This window comes from Filicampus tigris, chromosome 2 (assembly GCF_054856515.1).
Source record: "Filicampus tigris isolate MCC_2025a chromosome 2, RoL_Ftig_1.0, whole genome shotgun sequence".
NCBI classification, from domain to species: domain Eukaryota; kingdom Metazoa; phylum Chordata; class Actinopteri; order Syngnathiformes; family Syngnathidae; genus Filicampus; species Filicampus tigris.
Window position 1 is genome coordinate 34,549,812 of NC_141218.1, and position 23,178 is coordinate 34,572,989.

Sequence of the window (23,178 nt, forward strand, 5' to 3'; positions counted from 1 at the left end):
CCAAAACACAGGCTATAATTGAGGCTTTAGAATGGCCTTCCCAAAGTCCTGACTGGAACCCCATTGAGAACTTGTGGACAATGCTCAAGAGACAATTAAATCCATGTTAGAAAGCCAACAAATTTAACTGAACTGCACCAATTATGTCAAGAGGAGTGATCAAAGATTCAACCAGAAGCTTGCTAGAAACTTGTGGATGCCTAATTGGAGTGAAAATGGCAAAGGGACGTAACAAAATGTTTGCATTATTTGCTCGCACCCATGGCAAAGTTTTTCTCATTCACATATTTCCTGTTTCTTCAGTCGGACAATGCAGCAAGTATGACATACTGAATGAAACCTAGCCCAGTAAGACTAGCGGTTACCCGTCGCTATATCAAAGCTATTATCATGATCGCTGCGGCTGTACTGAAACCAGAGCTTTTGTCCACGCACAGAGGAAACAGAAAGAGGGAGAAAAAACCTCACACTCGATATATACAGCGCTACAGCAACACTTTTAAAATGAAAGTCGCCAGTTTTGGAGCTTCTTTGGAAGAAATAAAACCTTACTTAGGTCTGAAATATTGTTAAATCTAGTAACAAATATAGAAACACTGGGCAAGACAACTGTTCTAAGGTAACATACAATTTGATTGGCTGGTAATGTCACGTAGGGTGCTGTGCCGGCTAGAAGCAGAGATAAAGAAGCACTACAACTCAGTGTTGCCCATTGTAGGCAGTAGAAAACAGACATAGATGTTTGTTTAACCAGTTTGCGCACACCCACAAGGCAGAGAGAAGCAGAGGGAGTAAAAGTAATTTCCCAAGACAGCTCTAGCTTTTCCAGGACATTTTACTTTTTTTCCCTCATTTTCCATGTGTTTTCCATCACTGGAAAAAAATGGTCAAACCTTGTTTGTACATCCCATCCTGCTGACTTGGACCTCCTGGTGCCTTATCTAAAGGCAACAGTTTCAAACTTGGGTCTTAAACTGGACAGTGATTTTCAATTGGACCGGCAAATTGCTGCTGTTGTTGAATCCAGTTTTTTATTTTGTATTTTAGGCAGCTGGCTAAGGTAAAAGCTCTCCTTTCTCAACAGCATTTTGAAACAGTAATCCATGCCGTCATATCTCAGATGGATTACTGTAATGCACTTTCTGGCGTCTTCTTACTGGCTCATTTTAGAGTTCTTTATAAGGTTATTTTATTTGTTTTCAAATCTTTAACACATCTCCACCTTAACTCTCTGCACTCAATGGGGACTACAACAGGTTAAAGATAAACTAAAGCTAAAAAAAGCTAAAAGATCATATACGTACTTGGATACTGATGTAAATACTATATTACAGTTTCATCTTTGCGTTTGTTCCATGGAAGGCATAAACAACTGACTACGCAAAGATTGTTCAGGGGAAAGAACAAGGCTCTGCCACATTAATTCATACTGTACATGTTACTTCTAGACACGGTAGCCGTAACAGTCATTTAAGAGAGATTCATCCCTGTCCCTTTAACGTGCACGCCTATGACATTTTCATTTGTCACATGACGGCAAATCAGCGGGCCAGTGCGTGGGCAGGAACGTATCCATTCACTGGTGCTAATGCAAAGATGAGGGCAATGTTATGTGAAATATGGTGACGTCATCATCGCTTATACATCCTAGAGACACACATGCACACTCCAAGAGAAAGAGAGAGGGAAATGGAGTGAGAAGAAGAGATTCAAAGTGATTGGTTGAATGGAAAATGACCTGTTCCGGCCCACGATGTTTCATGGCCGTTAAATCGTTTGTGTGCGGCTGCTCTCCTCTGCTCCTTCCTGATTGGTGGCCTTCATCTCCAATTCAGCCATCCAATCAGAGCAGGGGAGAGTGACCAATTTAATTATTGAATTCAGGTGTGCTACCAGCTTAGCAATTAGTTCAAATTGACTCAGTTGCTGGCTGTGAGTTGTGTAGTCAGGTCTTGGGGTGGCAGTGTCTGCGTCTTGGTTTCAGTTTTTTGGTGTTCTTCCGTATGCCAGTCAGTCATACCTTTTGTGTTTTGTTCCGCTGTATCTTGTTTAGTGCACCTTCTTTGCCATAAACTTCATCCGTTCCTTCATTTCGCCACTCTATCCATTTGTTTTCGCCATAACATCTTCAATTCGATGAGCAGCCAGTCCATTTGTGTGTGCACTTAAACAGTCAGGATTCGGGAGTGTAAGCCCACCCCTTTTATCTCCATTTCATCAACAAGATATTACAATACTTTCCAATTTTCCGCTAATTCTATAAGAAGAAATAGTATTATATATAAGAAACTACAGGCAATACACTTCCATATCCGCTACTGATTACTATATTAATAAATGCTGTTAAGCGTAGTTCACTATTCGATTATACTGGATTCTGTCAATACGGATTGGTACACCTATTATTATTTATTGTTCTGACTTCAGTGTTCGGAGTCTCACAAAAAGGTAAACTTCCCCAAAATACTTTTACAATATGCCATCTGTGTCAATTATCTGCGGAAATACTTTGCATTATTTGACGACATTCTCTGCTTCCCTTCCTTTATCTGTTCAGATCCTAGATTGTAGCAGTTGTCATCGATTTGCACGGTGTAAATGGGTGCGCTTTGAGTGCTCTTGTTTTTATACATTGTAATATACTGTACACAGTACATGGAGATACACTACAGACACTCATTCAGGGCTCTATTCTCGTAGGCAGCGCACATGCACTCGGGCATAAAAACTGACGCATCCTGATTTATGTGCCATTTCAAGCCTCCTTTAGCATGTTTGGGCATTTGGCAGACTGTGCTGCGCCATGCTGGGTGCTCTGACATTTAATTTACATGCATGACGTTGACTAATTTTTACACCTGCTGAAAACAGGCCTAAGTCTAACACAATTTTGGTGAATCTGAACAGGGTGCAGGCAGACATTCGGTGCATCAAGCACATGTGTGGTGGATTTCATCTATAAATATGACAACAGTGTATGTTGAACCCTGAATAATTGTAGAAATCAGTTCAATTAACTCATTATTATTATCAGGTTTTATCTGCTCTATTATCACCTCCCTGTCTGTGGCACAGCTATGAGTGGGTGTGTCACACGGACATAAATGATCGGGGTCGTCGCCATGTGACCACTTCACAGTAGTGATCAGTGATCACCCTGGCCAACTTTGCCTCATCTGCAAGAGGACATCTTGCAGTTCCTTATAAACTTGCTTTGTGCGTCAATCTCCTGAATGCACTCCAGCCATGCGCCTCTCCCCCGCTGAATTTAAAGGGAATGAGATGAACCACTTCAAGTAGAGCAAGTGAAGCAAGTCGGCTTTGTTCACACCCACAACGGCGCAAATGGTTGTTTATAACTGCACGCATCTGTGAAAATACCAAAAGAAAGATAATTCCACCCGTGCACATAGTTGAGACTGCGCTTTGCACTAGAGTTATGTTGGGAACGAAAATAGGGCCTGAGGGCAAAGCGCAGTCTAACTGTGCACAGTTTTTTTTCTTTTGGTATTTTGCTAGATTTGCACAGAATTAGGGCGTTTGCGCCGTTGTATGTTGATAGTAGAGTTTTCCCGGCCAATCGTAGCGGCATCCCTCATTAGCATTAAAATCGGGGCAGTTGCAGCACAGTACCCTCGAGTACGCCGATCTTGACATTGCGGGAACAGAAATAGACTCGCTGGAGTCCGTGCATGACACTGGCGGGTAAACTGCAAAATCTCCCCTTGCGGATGATGCAGTCGGCTTTGTATGTGACGTGGGCAATTGGAGCTGGCCTTCCACCAAACCACGACCGTGTGTCCATGTGTGACCTCCCCACTCCCAATTGTGATGGGGTGCTATAGTATATAATGACTATTATTCATTCAATTAATTAATTTCTACAATGATTCAGAGGGATTGCCCCACACTGTTGTCATATTCATGACTGAAATTTGGTGACATCCACCACACGCATTCGCGGAGCGCCGAATCTGTGTGCCTGCGCCTCGATCAAATACACCAAAATTGCGTTACACCACTTGCGCGACAAGTTAGGTGTAGATGTTTTACCAAGTCTAAAATCGAACCTACTTTTAGTAACAATATTTGTAAATACGCAGTAGAAAACACCCTCAGTCCCCGGGACACCTAGTGACGCGCAGCGTGGGCTACCAAATACATGAATACGCTAAACTAGACGGAACGAAAATGAAGATGCGCCCGTATTTATGTCGAGCGCATTCTACTTTCTGTGACCAAATTATCTAGTGTTTCGGGGCCAGGCAGTTCGGTGCGCCTGAACGCCCAGACAGCCACAACACGACCGGAAACACGGTAGACTAGGTTTGCGCCGGCACCAAAATATAGATGTGCCCATTTTTAGGCCGAGCACACGGGCGCCTGCCTACGAAAATAGTGCCCTCAGCGTCCACTTTCATCACCATTTACCTGATGGTTGAGTAGACTGTATCAGAACTGACTGTTAAATGCATTAAGTGTATCATCCATCCTGCCATCAATTGTCTAGACCGCTTCTCCTCATTACGATCGTGGGTGACTGGAATCTATCCTGACTGACTGAGAGGGAGAAAACATCCAGCACTGCAGGTTGCCAGTCAGTTGCAGGGCACATATAGACAAACAACTACTCACACACACCTTCACACCTATGGAGTCTTCAATTAAGCTATGGAGCATTTGGGATGTGTGAGGAAAACAGAAGAGCCAGAGAATACCCACACCAGCACAGGGAGTGCATGTACATGTCACACACAGATATTTCACTAGTGAGGCAAACTGGGAGGTCATGACTGTTAGGCAGTCCTAACCACTATTCTACAATGCCACCTTCTCCCATTATAAGCAAGTTAAAGTCTGAATGCACTTGATTATCTTCTCAAGTCCGTTGACCTTGGGATCGCTTTAATTGCGCCTGGATGCTGGATTTTTGACTGCCTCGCTAATTAGAATAGGGGCCTATTTCATGTAAATATAGCACTAAAATGATGAAATTATGGTACTAAGGAATATACAACCAAATGAGGAAACCAGGTCGAAAAAGGGAAGGCACAAATCATAAGATGAGGAAGATATAAGCTAAGTGATATATGGGGTGATGAAACACTCTCACAAAGATGCCAAGGTGAAAAACTAAAATCAATTGAAATATACCTGCAGGCACATACACACACGCACACACACGCACACACACACACACACACACCCACACACAAACACACACACACACAATGACTTATTTACCTAGCTGACATCCCTGTTCAGACCATAATTACCGGTACTCACAAACATTTACATGCCCTCCCCCAGGTGGTCCCCAAATACCGTTTACCAGGGGTCACCAAGTCCGGTCCTCAAGGGCACCTATCCTGCACGTTTTCCATCTCTCCCTGCTGCGACACACCTGTTTCAAATGATCTGTATCGTTATGAGGCTTCGGAAAAGCTTGCTGATGAGCTGATCATTTCAATCAGGTGTGTTGCAGCGGGGAGAGATGAAAAATAGCAGAGCAAGAGAGAAAACCAAAAGCTTGAGACTTGAGACAGCATGTTATGAATTCACTAAATTAACCACGAGCATCATATTTGGAAAAAAAAAAATACTGACTAGAGGGATGAAGGCTGTGGAAACAATACAGCATTAAACAACACTGTCTAGTGTGAAAACATTCTTACACATGCTGGCTCGATGGGATCTTTGAGGTCAGTGGCATCAATCACTCAGGAGAACAAGGAGTTCGTCGAGAGGCGCAAACATACGACGATGACAGTACACCGACCCCCCAAAAAATGTCTGCGGTTGACTGTGAGCAGTTGGTAGGAGGACTGATAACGTCTTTTGACTCATTTCCTTCCAATACCAGAAATCTATTCTGTGCCTGCTTACTAGAAGTTGTTATTATTAGATTAATCATTATATGCAAGGCAGCAGCTTTTGAGTTGAGACGTGCTTGAGGGGATGAGATCAGAAGTCCAGGAGGAGGTGGTCGTCAGGGTGCAGAGCAGCAGAAGGTTGTACTGATGTTAAGTAGAGAGAGGGTGTGAGGTGGGCGAGAGTCAAAGTCATTCAAAGGGGTTAAAGGACATGCATCTGTACTTTACCCCCTTCATGCTCATTTGAGATTGGAGGTGAGAGAGTGAAAGCGGTGCGGTGCAAAAGAGGGAGGGGAAAGAAGAAAGGAGGGGGCTAAACAACAGCTCTGTTGGGAGGTGACGGCAGCTGTGCAGAGATGCAAGGAAATGCACGTACGGTCAAACAAGCAACATTACCAGCGCACCAGGACCAAATGAGTGCTTCATTGCTGGATTGACGCTTGGATACAACCATAACTAAGAGATTAAAGAGACTAATCTCTTTTGCTGGCCAGAGTAAAGCCAAAAACTGAAATAGGAAACAAAGCAAGGTGGGCAAAGAAGAACAGCTGGACAAAGATATCCAGAAGATCTTTGGTGCTGCACGGAAACAGGTAAGAAAAAGAAAAGACAAATTAGCATCAAAATGACTAAACTCTTACTTGAATGTAAAAAAAAAAAAAAATTTTGTGGTCGACTGTTTAGCACACACACACACATATATATATATATATATATATATATATATATATATATATATGTAAAGTGGACATGCATGCACAGGGGTGTTTAATACATTTGAGTAGGAAGTAAAAAGCATCGCAAGGATTACAAATTACACCTAATATGTCTTAACTCTCATAACACCCATTAGCAAGGGAAATCAATAAACATCATTTAGAATGGCACCACTGCGTGAATAATACATAGATATAAAAGCTTTGCCATCAGTATCATGAATGCAACAAGACCATGTACCGGTATTTGGGAATTGCTGGGAAAAGAAACGGTCAAATTTTGCAGTTGTTATTAAGGGAGGGAATGAAGTCTATTAGTCACAAGGAGATTCGTAGCGGACATGGGTACAAGGGAATAACTCACAACACAACGGAGCATCCTTGATGAGTTAGCTACAGTATTAGTTATAGGACTAGCTTTGTGAATAAACCATGAGGCAATGGCCCCATAGATCAGCAGGTGTCACTTGAAACTTGCGTACAGGAAAACGAAACAATCATTTAATATTCATTCCTCTTCACCCGCTTCATGTGCTAATTACATGTAATTATACATACAGGATTTGTCAATAAATCACATTTATTAGTCATGACGCAAGAAAGTGTAGATCAATAAAATGTCCCCGCATTTTACATGGACAAAAGTGCGGCTTTGTCCCATCAAATGATTAAATTGATGCAAAACACCACTTTAAAATTGAAAAAATCGAATGCATTTATTAACTTCCTCGACTGACATACTAGTGTTAAGTTAATCAGTGTAATGAAAACATACAAACATTAAAACAAGTTATACCTTGAAGGATGACATCCATGCAAGATTTCATGCGATATATATATATATATATATATATATATATATATATATATATATATATATATATATATATATATATATATATATATATATATATATATATAAAGGGTGTCAGTTTAGCGCGTTATTATCGGCGTTAATCCAACCCCCTTTTGACACAGTCAAATTTTTGATTGTGTGATTAAGGTTTCCATAGCAACCAGTGGCTGCATTGATAAAGGCTGCTGGTCACCATGATCTATACATGTATATTTTTAAAAAAAGCTTTAGAGTGGAGGAGGTGTTATATTTGCTTCAAAATATTGACAATGAGTATGAATTGCTCGGCTGATATGGAGTAAGATCGCTGTCAAAAAGGCATATGCATGATTAACGATTCGTATCCGTTTGTGAGTACAAATTCAAATTGTGAGGGTTTGACGTCTTGTCTTGAGAGTATGAAATTACGAATCAAAATTGTGAGGGTTTGAATTTTTTTCTTGTAAGAATCAAAATTGTGAGGGTTTGAATTTTTTTCTGGTGAGTACGAATCAAAATTGTGAGTGTTTGACCTTCTTTTCGTGTGAGTACGAATAAAAACTGTGAAGTGCCATTGTTTTGTGAATACAACTCTCGCTTCTACGACTACGAATCTTCACTACGCACGAATTGCCAGCTGAGGATACGAATCACTTTTGTGAGAGCGCGAATCTGCACAACATGCAAATTAGGATGACGTCACGCAGAACACGGCAGGTCCCCTTCAAAATAGATATCCTGACAGTCAATAAGATTTTCGCAGTACAGCATTGTAAACTGGGATTTTTGGGGAGTGTAACTCAAAATCCATTAAATACTTGGTTAATGTGTACTGATATATAATGATTTGCTCTCCTTGTTCATATACAACCAACGAATATATATATAAGTACCCCCACCTACACGTTTGTACTACTACAAAAACATCAATGACAATAATTTGTTACAATATGTCATGTCATGTCATTTTCCAAACCGCTTATCCTATACAGGGTCGCGGGGAGTTGCTGGAGCCTATCCCAGCCGTCAACGGGCGAAGGCAGACTACACCCCGGACTGGTCGCCAGCCAGTCACAGGGCACACATAGACACTGTCACTGAGCGGGAATCGATCCCACGCTGCCCGCACACAACTCGGTTGTTACAATATACAATTTTATAAAATATTTATAAAACCTCACTGCGGTTTCATGTCACTACATTTCTATTAAAGATAGCTCAAAGACAATTGGACTCAGTGACATGTCTACAAAGTAGAAACAAATTATGGGACATTTTGCTTAATTTTTTTTCTTTTACATTAATAAACTATAATGTCCTTGTTTTTTGGAGTTCTGTGAGACTACTTAAATTATTAAAAATGGAGCAACCAATTTAGCAAGAGCTATTAACAGCATCCATACAATACATACATTTTTGTTAAAGTGCTGAATTGTGGGTACAAGTGACTAAACTACAGTATGGTGACAGATACGTTGAACACAGAGCTACATTAGCCAAGTACTAATGCTAACAGTGAAACGCATCATTAGATTGCAATCTATCGTCGTAAGCCTAAATTCAAAGCTATTATTTGAGACAGAACGACTTCATGAAATACTTATTAATAAATAGGATATACACGTTGCTGACTTTACCTGCTGTGAAGATGCATCTCCTGAGCCGCTGGAAGCGCCGTCCGATCCGCTCGTGTTCACCATCTTTGTTTTCGTATATACGCATGCGCGGGGAGAGGAATCGGGGATCGATTAGCTCACCTTGAGACCTGCCTGTGTTCTGCGTGACGTCATCCTAATCTGCATGTTGTGCAGATTCGTCCTCTCACAAAGCACACAGTGATTCGTATCCTCAGATGGCAATTCGTGCGTAGTGAATATTCGTAGTCGTAGAAGCGAGAGTCGTATTCACAAAACAATGGGACTTCACAGTTTTTATTCGTACTCACAAGAAAAAAATTCAAACACTCACAATTTTGATTCGTACTCTCAAGAAAAGACGTCAAACCCTCACAATTTTAATTTGTACTCACAGATTATTACTATTACGGATACGAATCGTTAATCACGCATATGCCTTTTTGACAGCGATCTTACTCCATGGGCTGACACATGCACAGCTGAGTTCCCCTGCCCCGGTGATAGCCGTGACGTACGTTGTTGGTAGTGTAACCCTTAAAAGTTTTTTTTCCTTATCTTCGGAGGCCGTGGTATGGCAGGTTACAATATAGGTTTGACTTTGTGTATTTCCTCTGGCGTCTTTCTTGCTAAAGACAACTGACACGGCAGGACAGTGTTTTGTTGCGTCTTTATTCAGATGTGAACAGCCTCTCTCCTTTCTTCTTCACTCAGGAAATGCGCCGTACCAAACCAAATAAAAAAAGAATACATACTTAAGCACAATATACATAAATATATATACTCACAAAACAATATTGCAGCATTTTAGAAAAATTATAAATACAAAATAATATGTTCCGGTATGCATTTTATAACAGCACGACACACGCAGCGCGAGAGCCGCACAGGACAATCTCAGCGGTCCACCAACTGTTTCTCATTCATTTATCTGACACAATTTACATACAAAATATAACCACAACAGAATTTTAACAAAATACCTTTCTGAATATATATATATATATATATATATATATATATATATATATATATATATATATATATATATATATGTGTGTGTGCTAAACAGTCGACCACCGTGCTGCCCGGTAAATGTTTTCTCCTTTTGAATTTGATGATTGCAACCACTTCCAAGTTGAGGAATGCTCATTAAACACCTGTTTAGAACATTGCACATGCCAACAGGTAAATTGAAAACAAATGAGTGTCAAGCTTGGGTATGAAAGGAGCATCCCCAAAAGGCTCAATTGTTCACAAGCAAGGATGGGTTTACCTCTTTGTGAACAACTGCGTCAGTACATAGTCCAACAGTTTTAAAAAATGCTTTCTCAATGTACACTTGCAAGGAATGTAGGAATACTATTGAAAAACAACATTGAATGTCTGTGACCTTCCATCACTCAGGTGGCACTGCATTAAAAACCAACAACATTGTGTAAAGGACATTACCCCGTGGCTCAAGAACACCACAGAAAAACACTGTCGGTTAATAGATTTCATTGCTACATCTATAAATGCAAGTTTAAACTCCACCATGCAAAGTGAAAGCCATAGATCAAAAACACCCAGAAATGCTGCTGGCTTTTCTGGGCTCGAGCTCATTTGAAATGAACTGACACAAAGCACGCATAGAGTAAAGTCAAGTCAAATAAAAAAGTGTGAATATGAGACTAGCCTGTGAGCAGTCCAGACCTGTATCCCATTGAAATCGTGCGGCACATTTTGAAATGTAAAATATGATAATGGAGACCCCGTACTGTAGAGCAATTGAAGTTGTACATCAAGAAAGAATGGGAAAAATCCCATCTTCAAAGTTTCTCTTCAAAGTGTCGTCACTTCCCAAACGATTAGTGAGTGGTAAAAGGAAAGGTACGGCTTTTTTGGAACAGGCATCAAATTCCAAATGAGGGGATATTTTACCCTATTGTAAATACAGTATATAGTATAAGATTTACTGACAAATGAGCATCTCGTCACATTTTTTCGTTGCTCAGTTGCTGATCCAAAATGATTGTCCAGCTGCCTATGTCACTGATCATGTGCCTGACCTTCACGCTCGGGTGAGACAAACCCCCGGCTCCACAATTTGTGTCACGCAGAGTGCTGAAATTGATTTTACATTTCTTTCTGTGGTCCACAGTGCTTGCATGTTCCCTGGCCACCACTGGGGGGAATGGAACGACTCCCAGCTCCTGCCAACCATTCAGAAGCTGATGAAAGGATACAACCGTTACCTAAGACCCAATTTCAATGGTACAGCCGAGCTTGATCAGTTAGTATTATCCATGCGTTGGTTGCCAAAGCTTCTTGTCTCTCTGACAGAGGGTCCTGTGGAAATCGGGATGAGTCTTGACATTGCAAGCATCGATGCCATCTCTGAAATCAATATGGTACAATACTCCTGCTGTTATTTTTGAGTGAGACAACCTCTGTGAGACTAAGGCAATAAAAAAGAGTTGCTGATTTAATACCCCGAGGTGTCACTTTCCAGGACTACACAGCAACTATCTTCCTGCGCCAGCGGTGGCGTGATTCCAGACTGGTGTTCCCAGGGAACGAGAGTGTCAGTGTGGATGGACGCCTGGTGTCTCTTCTTTGGATCCCCGACACCTTTATACCTGACTCGAAGCGCTCCTTCCTGCATGATGTGACGGTGGAAAACCGTCTCATACGCATCTTCAGCAACGGGACGGTTCTCTATGCGCTTCGGTACATCCCTCCACTTGGCTGCACACACAACACCTAGGCCAGATGCACAAAAGGAGCTATTGTACAACATTTACGAAGGGATACGCAGAGTGAGTGGGCAAGCAAAATCATGTTGAAGTGCTCAGGAAAAGATCTGAGGTGTGAGGTTTTATTAGAATCGCAGCCCGTCATGAAGCTGCAGCGACCTGCTACAGTAGCTAAACCATTGGTCTACTAGGACTTAGAGTCATCACCCTGGATTGTCACCAGTCTCTTGAGCAGGGGTGGGCAACTGGAGGTTAACAGGCTTCTAAAGAGCTGATCATTTGAATCAGGTGTGTTGGAGGAGGGAAACATCCAAAACATGCAGGAGGCGGCCCTCGAGGACTGGAGTTGTCTCTCTAGAGAGAGACAAAGTCTAAGTTGACAACACTTCAAAGTGGCAAGAAGCCCTGGCAGTCATGGGCCCTTAAAATAATTAACCCCCACCCCTCCATTACCACACCCCTGCTAATACTCACACTTCAAGTAACGGTTTCGCAACAAAACTCAAACTTCCCATCCCTTCGTCAGGTGCACATTGCAATAGAAATGGTCAAGAATGAGAGATGTGACTTTGTATACTCTTTACATCATGAGTTAAACATGTGCAAACAAAGCTAATTTCAAGCATCATTCTAAACAAAATTCTAAACAGTTTCATAAACTGATGACTTTGTGATGTCAAACATTTGGTCCACCCTAACAGTGAGCACAACTGGTGAATTCAAACTACTATCTGTTTTTACCTGCATGGGTACATAAGGGAAGCATGCTGTTTCGCTGTCACAATTATTTTTGGTATTCACTTTTGAAGTCAGCAGACAGCTTAAGCTTCTTCTTGAATCATTTGATAGGTGGCGAAAATTTGAAAAACGCAGCAAAACAATAACAACCCCGATGTAGAATGCACACAACTTCAATTGTTTGCAATACCTCTAAAATAGTAAAGTGCATGACCATCATAACGCCTCTGTTGTTTTGTGAATCGACATCATCATTTCAAAATCTGATCGTTCCAAATCGGCAAAGAATTCTTATATGGCAGTATAAGACCAGGTATGTGTAGTGTGACCAAGCGATGTCAGCCATCTAGTGGTGACTGTTGATATCACAACTTAAAACGATACAGTGGAGCCCCGCTATTTGCGAGGTATAAAGACCAGGCCGGCCACAAAAAGAAATCCACCTATAATTGATGGCCACTGAAATGCCTTGGGAAAAACAATTTTGAAATTTTTAAAAGCAGAAAATTCTTCCAAAAATACTGATAAATCTTCAATATGCATTTCCCATGAAAAATCGAGGTTGGTTAAAAAACAACAACACCCCCTGCAAAAAAAAGAAAAAAAAAACTCAGAGTGTTGGCACAGGCCACATGGCACCCACGGGCCGCCGTTTGCCCATCCATGTAGTAAAGAATTATTTTGACTGCACAATTAGTTTTATTGTTTGAAAAACAGCCCAAGTTAATTACTTAATCTTGATGTGCAGATCACTGCAACCGATCTGCTTTTTAGAATGAAAACCTAGATACAGGTCCACCGTCTACGATGGCGTTCCATTCCTACAGCCGAGGCGTAGCCAGAATTTGTGCTGTATGTATTTGAACGCACTGTAGTCTGTCACTAATCAACGCTAACAAAGTAGTGAAATCATAATTAGAGGTGTTGTTGAATGCAGAAGACGTTTAGGCCTACATAGAAAACAATCAAAAGACAACCAATAATTGCGGTGGTAACTTGGTGTTACCGTCTTGTATTTTTCCCCAAACTTGTTCGCACACACATGCAGACACGCAGCTTACTTGGAAAACCAAAAACATGGACACAAATCGTCAAATGTTGTCTCGACAGCATCACAGCTACCATCGCCTGCAACATGGACCTGACCAAATACCCCATGGACAGACAGGTGTGCACCCTGCAGCTAGAAAGCTGTGAGTAACTGAACTCCAACTCACTCACATAGATCACACTCTCCCACTGTCTAGATGGCCACTACCATCACCATCATCCTCAATATCATCATCATCATCATCATCATTCTAATCGTCATTGTAGTAAGTATGACACTGACTACAAAGGCTGCGTTTGGCTAAGAGTGCACAAACTCTCAAATAAAGACAAGAGTGTCGTGTTATGTGTGTATTCAGGGGGCTACAACCTGCAGGATGTTGTGTTTTACTGGACCAGAGGGAATGATTCAGTGAGGGGTCTGGACACACTGCGGCTGGCTCAGTATAGCGTGGAGAGCTACTACACATCTGTGTCAGAGGCTGTGTACGAGACTGGTAGGTCTGCTACATACAGTACACGTGGGAATCCCGATTGATTTGAAAAGGGTTCACCTGTGCGTGGCTCTTTGTTCACAGGACAATACCCCAAGCTGGTGCTGCATTTTGCACTGCGCAGAAACGTGTTGTTCTTCATCTTGGAAACGTATGTTCCCTCTACTCTCTTGGTGGTTCTCTCCTGGGTCTCATTCTGGATCAGCCAGTCCTCCGTACCTGCAAGGACCTGCATCGGTTAGTAACAGATTGATCACAGTCACGTATGCGGATGGGAATTGAAAACCGGTTATTTTTCGGAACCGGTTCCCAGTTATTTGATTGCTAGGAATTGTTTGCTTGCATACTTATCTATCACACACACACACACACAAAAAAATTTTGGATCCGAACTTTTATAACACGGCGTTAATATCGTAGTACAATATAAAAATGTCTACAATACGATATAACCCTCTATTGTTTACATTGTGATTTTGATGTGGGGGATTTTGTGTTATCGCTATTGCTACACAAATGTCGCATCCAAGATGGTAACTCAACAACAGTTGGTTTTCTATTATGGCACCCTTGTGCATCACTCTTCAGGCAATTCCAATAAACCTGCGTTTAATCATTAAATGATTAAATCATTAATAATTACATTAGTGTAACAGTTGGATTTAGCGCAAATCCGATGCCTAGAGAGTGCGGCGCAGGGGAGGGGGGGGGGGGGGACATGCTAAAGAGACGACTGTTACTGTTAAACCGGTCACTTGTGAGCTGAATTCAATAATCTGCATGTGTAACAGATGCCATCTTGAGCTGTGTAAAAGTATGTAAAAACGTTAGACCAGTGCCATAACGTGCACTCCAAGATGGAATGAGTTCATGAGTTTTTGAGTGAAAAGAGAGCACTGGCGGTTCTAGACAGCTTTACCTGAGATGGTGAGGCCGTGGCATGGGGTTCAGCTGGGAGGGTGGAGGTTCTAACCCCCCCCCACCCACACACACACACACACAAACAAATACACACGCACACACATTCACAAATATGCACACACCTTTGTAATTAAGGTTCCATTTTCTGCATTTCCTGGCATGTTTTATGCATGCCACATGAATAAAATGGCTTAATGTTGAGCACTAACACAGTCTGTGTATGCTATACAATAACAATTCTCAACTAGGGCTGCCACAAACGATTATTTTGGTACTCAACTAGTAACTGATAGTAGTTGTAATTAGTGTACTAATTGAATTATATGTAAATCCCAGCATATCATACTGGCAAGCAGCTGCTCTTATATAAGCATTGCTACCTAGTCTGAATTCTTTGAGGTAGTTACAAACCAAAATTAAAGTGAAATTCAAAATAAGATAAATTGTGGATGACAGTACATTCAACATTGCAGCTTGTACCAGCATTCCTGACAAGTTTATAAATGATGGTGCAACTTAAATTTAAGGCAGGACTTTGGCCTTAACATTTGTAGCTGTAAATGTTTGAAGTGCATTTTAAAATGGAACCAACAACTATCCACTATGCAGAGCTGCACTATGAATACTATAGGCTACAAAAACATATACTGTATTTTCCGGTCTATAAGCCACTACTTCTCCCCCCGACACTCTGACGGAATACGTCACAGTGCACCACTGTCCCAACATCGCTGGAAACTGACAACAGGTGCTCACGGCTAGCCACGGAAAACATGGCATTTCTGACCATGGCGCGACATTCCCTGCGTCTCCCAAACACTTGACAAATGGCTTTCCAAAAGGCTGCACTACCACAGACTTACTGTATGTGCACTGCTGACGGATGAAATTCATCAGCGAATTGAACTCCTGGGACAACAAGAGTGACTGAGTCTGCGATGCGTTGCAAGCTGCGTTGCAAGCTGCGTTCAGCATTGTGGGGGGAACCAACCCATTTACATATGATTCGGTTAAATAAAAGATTTTTAACCTTCCATCTGCGTGACCTCTTTGTTTGCAAATATCCCATGTTATAACGTGGAGAAAATAAAACTGGAAATAGAATAAAATCAACACGTGATATCATAGATTCAGCAGATTTGGTTCTGTAATGCACTTTGGGTTAAGATAGCGTGAGACTGATTTTCAGAGAAATTAGTTTGGAAACAATTGAGAAATTCCAAACATAAACAAATAAAAATGATTTTTTTTTCCTACCATCAATTGGATTAAGTGTTCTATAACAACTGTCAGGCAGATGTTCTAATCACTATAGTCCACTGTACTGCCACAGTGTAACATACATTAAAAAATACATTTAGACAGGACTGTGCACTAAAACTGTCACTGCTTGCCTAACTAAATTAACACGAGAATACATTGCAATATAGGATAACACTTTATAGGAGACAAGAGAATCAATCGTTAAGAGGACCCAGATAGCAGTTCAATCATATGGCCAAAAGGTAATTGAATCAGGAGAAAACTGACTGCAATCTGATTAATCCAAAAGGTAATAATAACCGGGAGGGCTGCGATTGCCTGGCGACCAATCCATCTCACGGTCAAAGTTCCAGCTCCCCCGTGAGGCTAAGGAGGACAAGGTTGAGAGAAACTGGATAGATGGAGCTGAGAGGTTGAGGTGCAAAAGTGTTACACTGGCATGAAACTGTGATCTGCTCATAGGTGTTACGACAGTCCTGACAATGACTACTCTGATGATGGGCGCTCGCACCTCCCTACCGAATGCCAACTGTTTCATTAAGGCCATCGACGTCTACCTGGGCATTTGCTTTACCTTCATCTTTGGGGCTCTCTTGGAGTACGCATGTGCTCACTTCTATACCATGCAACACCAGACCATTGAGGACTTACACAGGGTGGGCCAAACGCTCAGACCTCCGCAAAAATAGATTGGTGTGATGTTCATATAGTGAGAGCAACTGTCTTTTTTTTCCCCTCTAGGATCTTGCGAGAGAGTTCAACGAGTGCAGCGGAAACGGCTCCATCCCCAACGTCAGCTCCACCCAGCCGAAGAATTCTGTGAACGTGAGCCCCCCCGCTGAGGAACCTACAGAACAGTCAGGCGACGGGGACGCAAAGGCCACCAGTGAACCCAAGAAGGAAAAACCAGGTCAAGGCTGCAGCCTGTCGTCAGTGAAGGATGCTTCAAGGAGGGCAGTGTCCATCTTCGTTGTGGAAAATCCACACAACATCGATCGCCATGCCCGCACCGTTTTCCCCATGGCATTCCTTTTCGTCAATATTCTCTACTGGCTTTATTATCTCTTTCTCTGAGAGCTGCTCGCAAGCTGCTGCTGAGTTCATTTCACCACCCCGCAGCTGCTCTGCAGTCCCGATGGAGGCGTCGGGGCAGTCGCTTGGATCTGAAGTCATCATACATGCTTTCGGTTGAGAAGTGATATGTAAAAAAAACAACAACTTTCAATCAGACGATGAGGCTAACAATGAATAAAAAGCAGCTGCCGGTACTAGAAAGCACATCTGCGTACATCACATCACACATGATTATCACATGATTCTACCAAGCCCGCAATTTGTCCACTGACTGACAAATCAAACAAGAATGTGTCAACTAGCGGTAAAAAAGACATGTCTGTTTCAGCTGCATCACACTTAAATGCGCTCCATCTGACTGCCTTTTCTTTGTTGTTTTTAATACATTGTTTGCACAAGACCATGTTCTGTCATCACTTTAACAGCATGTAACATTAGAATAATAAAACAGTGATGCAGGACAAGCTGGTGTGCTGTTTTGTTTTGGGTAATTGAGGTTATTCTAATTTCAGGACGAGCAAATGCGAGGCAAATAATCGTTAGTGTTAACATAACCATCCTTCAAACGTCTTTCATACTTGCTACATTAAATGGCAAAAGCAGGCGGGAATCTGAAAAATAACGTTGGAAAAGTGACACTGCTTAAAGGAAAATTGCATTTAATAATCGGGTATCTTTTTAAATGGGATCAACATTGCAATGTTATAAAAATACATGGCATGGCTATAAATAGCATGAATCCATTTAATGACTTTAAAGGTCTGTAGACACCCAGGTCAGAGAATTTTAAAGTGCAAAAGTCAATCACAGGTTTTGCAGGTAAATGATCAGGGTAGAATTTCCACAGTTTGACAGGATTGGGTTACATTTTTTTCATCACGTCTTGACTCCCCTATCAATGGGAATGAGCATCTGTGCCCTTAGGAGGAGTCTACATTGATGTAGGATGTGTTTAGAATGTAAACATCTAGCAAAGCATGTCCTTTTAAAGATGGCAGAACCATGCTATGAGGAGCCTTATGAAAACACAGACATGAACTCTACACAAAGCTCAAGACAGAAAACAGGAGTCATAAAAAGAAAAAAAAAAAAAAAACGTAACAATACTTGGAAGGCACATTGTGACTTTATCTACTTCCAAACATCTTATCACAACACATCACATTTATAAGGCTGTCTTTTCTCATCCAAAACCATAAGCACATGACTGATCCAATGTAATCTGACATTTCTATGCATTAACACTGCATTACGCTTTGCAACATTCCAATAACCAACATATCTCAATTGTGCCGACTAAGTTGAGTTCTGCGTTATTTAAGGCCGAAAATTTGAATGACAGTCTTTGGATTTCAGAACCCAAGTCCTTCCAGACGCTAAAGTACTGTACAAGAGCATTACAGAAGATGTACCTCCACCTAGTGGCTATTGTTATGTATTACAACATCGATTGGATTTCTGTGCTTCTGAATGCTGGTGAGAAGTTCTCCTCAGCAGGATGGCAGGTTCGAACTGTACATCCTGTTCTCAGTTCCATTCAAGCTAAGTACTTCTGGAGATGCTGCCTTTATGTTCTTTTCTTTGATTCCCATTCCTGCAAGAGAGAGAAGTCAAAAAAAGAAAAGAGAAAATATCACATAGCAGAAGAAAAGGAAAACATAGATGCACTCACATCACTCATGACATCGACAAATTATTCATTTACAGAGAAATAATAAAAATGCTGAATCCAAACGTCGGGTATAATGTTGAAATAATACCTTCCAGTTGACAATAGCATTATTTGACTGATTAAAAAAAAAAAAAAAATCAATCAAGCTCTTGTACTGGCTGTAATCGTTGCATCATTTGCTCACTTTAGGTAGGCGAGCATACAGGAAAAGAGTGTGAAAGATACCTTTGCTTTCTGCATGACAGTTCCTGAAGATGAAGCATACACAGAGGGAGGTCTCTTGCGCATCTCCGAGGCGCAGTTTACTGGTAAGCTGTCACTGTAGATATTCTGCGTCTTCTTTCTGGAGCCCTATAAAAAGAATTGTGTAATTGTATGTGAAGGTTTAAAGATAAACGATCCTCCATTCTAAATACCTTGACAGGAGGGACAGTTTCCACGGGTGCACCCATGGCTCCGCCTGCCAGGCTTTTCTTGAGGTTCTCTTTGACCTGGGACAGTCTCAGTTCCAGGTCCACTCGTGCCGCTTCCTTAGCCCGACAAGCCTCTTCTAGCTGGGACACGCGCTGGCTCAAGAGGAGACATCGCTTCTCTGTCCACACACACATACACTTGAGTGTTAAAATAACAATACACATTTAATGTTTTAAGTTGCTCAATTGCTACAATTGTATCCTTTAATCAAACCCTAAACCGTTGTCCATTTTCAATATTGCTCGTCCTCATTAGGGTTGAAGGTGAGCTGAACTGAACTTTGGGCGAGAGGCAGGGTACCCCCTGGATTGGTCGCTAGTCTTCAATTAACCGAACGTGAATGTTTTGGCCATGTGGGAGGAACTCAGAATAAAATGAGAAAACCCACGCAGGCACAGGAAGAAAATTCAAAACTGCAGTATTGCTACCCTGGAACTCTGAATTGAGGCAGAAATGCTAACCGTTAGCTCCACAAATTGCTGCTCACTACCCTTTTATACCTCATTATCATTAACTGCTGGTTGCATCCAAGTAGTAGACTAAAGTCTATGTTGACTGAATTGCTTCAAGACACTAATAATGAATCGCCCACAAAAGGATGTTCCAACTTTGATTTGAAACAATCAGAATACCGGACTGCACATTATACTTGAGGAATTTAATAAACCAGTGAGGGATGTCATGTTGTTGATGTTTTATTTATCACTGCAGACAAATTCTGTTCCCACTCAGGCTAAAAGAATCTGGGTTTATGGAGGTCAGACAGCTGGGTCAGACAGAGCAGACCCATTCGACATGCAAGCTTTTGCAGGATTTCAAGATATAAGTTCAAGCAAAGCTGAGGAGCTGAAGGGATCTGATGACCAAAAGAGAGAGATTTTTTTTCCCTTTTTCTTTTGATCTTTCTTTCTTACCGGAAGCTGTTTGCAGCTGTTCCTTCAGCTCTCGCTTCTCCTGCCGGAGGTTCGAGAGCGCATTCCGAATCGCATCCCTCTCTTTTTCCAGATCTTCTTTTTCTTTCACGTAGCGCTTGGCATCTTCCTCCGCTCGTGTTTTCCCATACCTTGCATACTGGTTAGAGTCTGAGGAGAGGTCGAACAGAGCATTTATTTATCCTTTCTCGCTAATCAATGGCTAATTCAGGAAAAAAAAAACTCTCCAAATATATGTCCCATTCAGCCTCAATGATATGACGATGACGTAATGTGACACACACAGCGGTGCAGAAGTAAAGGTCATGAGGCGAGACAGCGAATCTAATGTGTCTCATAAATCTCATGTTACATCCCGAAGCTGTCAGCGTCCAAGCGTGCTCACTCCTTCTTTGAAGTATCAAGGGGGACAAATTTAGGTTACGTTTCCGTGACAACCTAGTAAAAATTGCTTTTGCCAAGTTTTACGTTTAGAAGTTACACTTGCCAAATGGATCCCCGTTCACACCGACTTGCAAAAATGCTTTCCCAAGCCCATAGCTGGCAATATACTGTAAGTCTGTAAAGAAGCTCTACACACGAGCACAAACTGCTTCTTAAGTGATCTCATCCTAAATCTACGGCGAGTAGATACCAGTAGCGGCGCAATAAATGCACAAAATGAAAAAATCTTCAGCCAATAAAACAAACCAACTATGTTAGTGTGTCATTTTGGGTGCAGATACGTCACTCACCGTTTTCAGTGTTAAATGGAGACGCTAATCGTGTTGTTAGCAAAAACATCCACATTAACATTTTCAAGTATTTGCGTGTACAGTCCCACGAACAGGCAGAACCACATATTTCAAAATTGTCTGTTGAAAACTGGGTTGCGTACAGGCCTCCTAAACTAGCCAGAAGCACGCATAGCACACATTGTTAGTTCATTTGGAAATCCGACCACAAACACTTACTTGAACCTGTTCGTTTAAGGGAGTTGAGAGGTTTGGTTTTGTCGGAATCACTGCTGGACAAACTGGAGCGCCGCTTCCCTTGATTCTCACACTGCTGTCGGCAGCTCTCCATAGACTGCAGTGTAAGAACACAAGGTGGGGAGGGGTGCAAACGAAAAGTTCAAATACTCAGCCACGTAGCGAACCCACTTTTAAATTGACTGACTTCTCACAACGGAGGTGTGTACACGTGTGCTTGTAGGCGGTGAGAAGTGTGTGTTTAAATGACGTGAGAGGTTTACAGGCTGTTAAAGTACCGTGACCTCTTGCCTTCTTGTCACCGGTATGACGGCTGTTCTTCCTCACTCCCATACACACATGTAAACAGGCACGTAAGCAACATGCAAACGTCGCACAGTAAGGCGGCAACCCCCGATTCAAATGCTTAACTTCAGAACTGCGAGGCAAATGTGCTCCACACAAGCTGCGCCGAAATCAGCAATACCTTAACCGTGGACTATTTCACAGTGTGCAGTGAATATACATAATTATTGGCCTTTTGAATAAAACTACTAAAATGAATAATCATTTTCATGATACTCAAATTTATTTTGAGGCACCTGCATACAGTATATGCATTATATAACTGTATTTATGCTACTGATTGAAACGGAAATGTGTGCTCGTCTGAGTGCATGCAAGTCCAACCTGCACATCCTCATTTGGGACCTCGTCATAAGTTCTGCAGTCTGTGTTAGCTCCGGACGACGTGACCCACCTACACAAGTATCAGAGAGTGGCGGAGACATGGTGTCATGAGGTCCAAATTGTTAGCAGCACCCGTTCTTCACCCTAAAAGTGTCTCACTCACAGGAAGGAATGGCGAGCAGCGTTGCGGATGTTCGCGATGGTCTCCACGTCCACGCAGTCATAATGGAGAGACTCTGGGTCTGTTGTCGAGCCAGTTTCTGCCAAGAGAACCCCGAGCCATCTGCCCAGGTCCTCAGAGTTGGCTGCCTGGAAATAAGCAGGACATTCCAAATCACACGGACAATCACTTCTTTTAAACTTAAAGCACTTGATGTAGGCTCCATAAGGTGAAGCGAGCGTAAAGCAAGCAGCAGTCAAACAAACACTTGTCACCTCGAGAGCAGCCACAGTGGTGCTCGCTCGTAAGATTCTGAAGGCAATGGGATGCTTGGGTCCCAGGCCTGGCACCAATTCACAGCCATGCAGTGCGAGGGAGGGCAAGGACGTCTGATGGTCGCCTCTGTCATGGTAGAAGTGCAGGAAGCCTCTGCACACACAGCACCAGTGCTCCTGCCACTCTTGGTTGACCAGCACCGACAGATAACCTGAACATGCAGAAATAATGGCATGAACTTTGACGTAACCTCAAGACAAACAGGGAGGCGGCCGCTGACCTTGTCGCGGGTCGTTGTAGGCTGTTCGAGAAGTCTTCTTCTTGGAGAAGCTGATGATGCGTGTGATCTTTCGACCTGCGGCAAAGGCTCCACGCTTCACTTTACCTGCATTGAAAATCCAAGAAGCGTAGATGCGTTTGAAAATAGATTTGACATTTAAAAATTGGACTTCATTGGAAACTTTGAAAAATACAACTGATGAGGGAGATGTTTATTCGATATGCCAATCATTCCAAGGTCAAACAAGGTCATTCCAAGGTCAAACAAGGCCTTTAGGCTGACATTCACGGTGGTGTGTTTCATTCACGCGAGTGTATGCAGTGTGACGTTGATTTCCATTCGGAACTATTTTCACTACTGGCCAAAAACTTTGTTTTGCTCAAGGAAAATTGGGCCATTAAGTAAAAG

The 23,178-nt window shown here is 42.1% G+C and overlaps 2 protein-coding genes across 3 annotated transcripts in view; one reads left to right on the forward strand and one right to left on the reverse strand.

Moving 5' to 3' along the window:
* The first annotated feature begins 1,907 nt into the window (after positions 1-1,907).
* Positions 1,908-17,800, forward strand: gabrp (gamma-aminobutyric acid type A receptor subunit pi). The gene is made up of 11 exons (XM_086017864.1): positions 1,908-2,009; positions 6,368-6,466; positions 11,056-11,121; positions 11,202-11,314; positions 11,384-11,451; positions 11,553-11,770; positions 13,645-13,727; positions 13,944-14,081; positions 14,163-14,315; positions 16,725-16,918; positions 17,004-17,800. Exons 3-11 carry the CDS (start codon positions 11,069-11,071, stop codon positions 17,334-17,336), a joined length of 1,353 nt encoding a protein of 450 aa, XP_085873990.1. The 5' UTR covers positions 1,908-2,009; positions 6,368-6,466; positions 11,056-11,068; the 3' UTR covers positions 17,337-17,800.
* A 178-nt stretch (positions 17,801-17,978) lies between these two features.
* The window catches only part of afap1l1a (actin filament associated protein 1-like 1a), a 34,506-nt gene continuing 29,306 nt past the window's right edge, over positions 17,979-23,178 (reverse strand). For both annotated transcript variants that reach the window (XM_086023796.1, XM_086023795.1), the window contains exons 11-19: positions 22,771-22,875; positions 22,490-22,701; positions 22,218-22,363; positions 22,055-22,124; positions 21,368-21,482; positions 20,397-20,564; positions 19,425-19,600; positions 19,234-19,359; positions 17,979-18,930 (exon numbers count right to left, since the gene is read on the reverse strand). In XM_086023796.1, the coding sequence (XP_085879922.1) occupies positions 18,904-18,930; positions 19,234-19,359; positions 19,425-19,600; positions 20,397-20,564; positions 21,368-21,482; positions 22,055-22,124; positions 22,218-22,363; positions 22,490-22,701; positions 22,771-22,875 (1,145 nt within the window). In that variant the 3' untranslated portion in view covers positions 17,979-18,903. The remainder of the gene's footprint in view (positions 18,931-19,233; positions 19,360-19,424; positions 19,601-20,396; positions 20,565-21,367; positions 21,483-22,054; positions 22,125-22,217; positions 22,364-22,489; positions 22,702-22,770; positions 22,876-23,178) is intronic.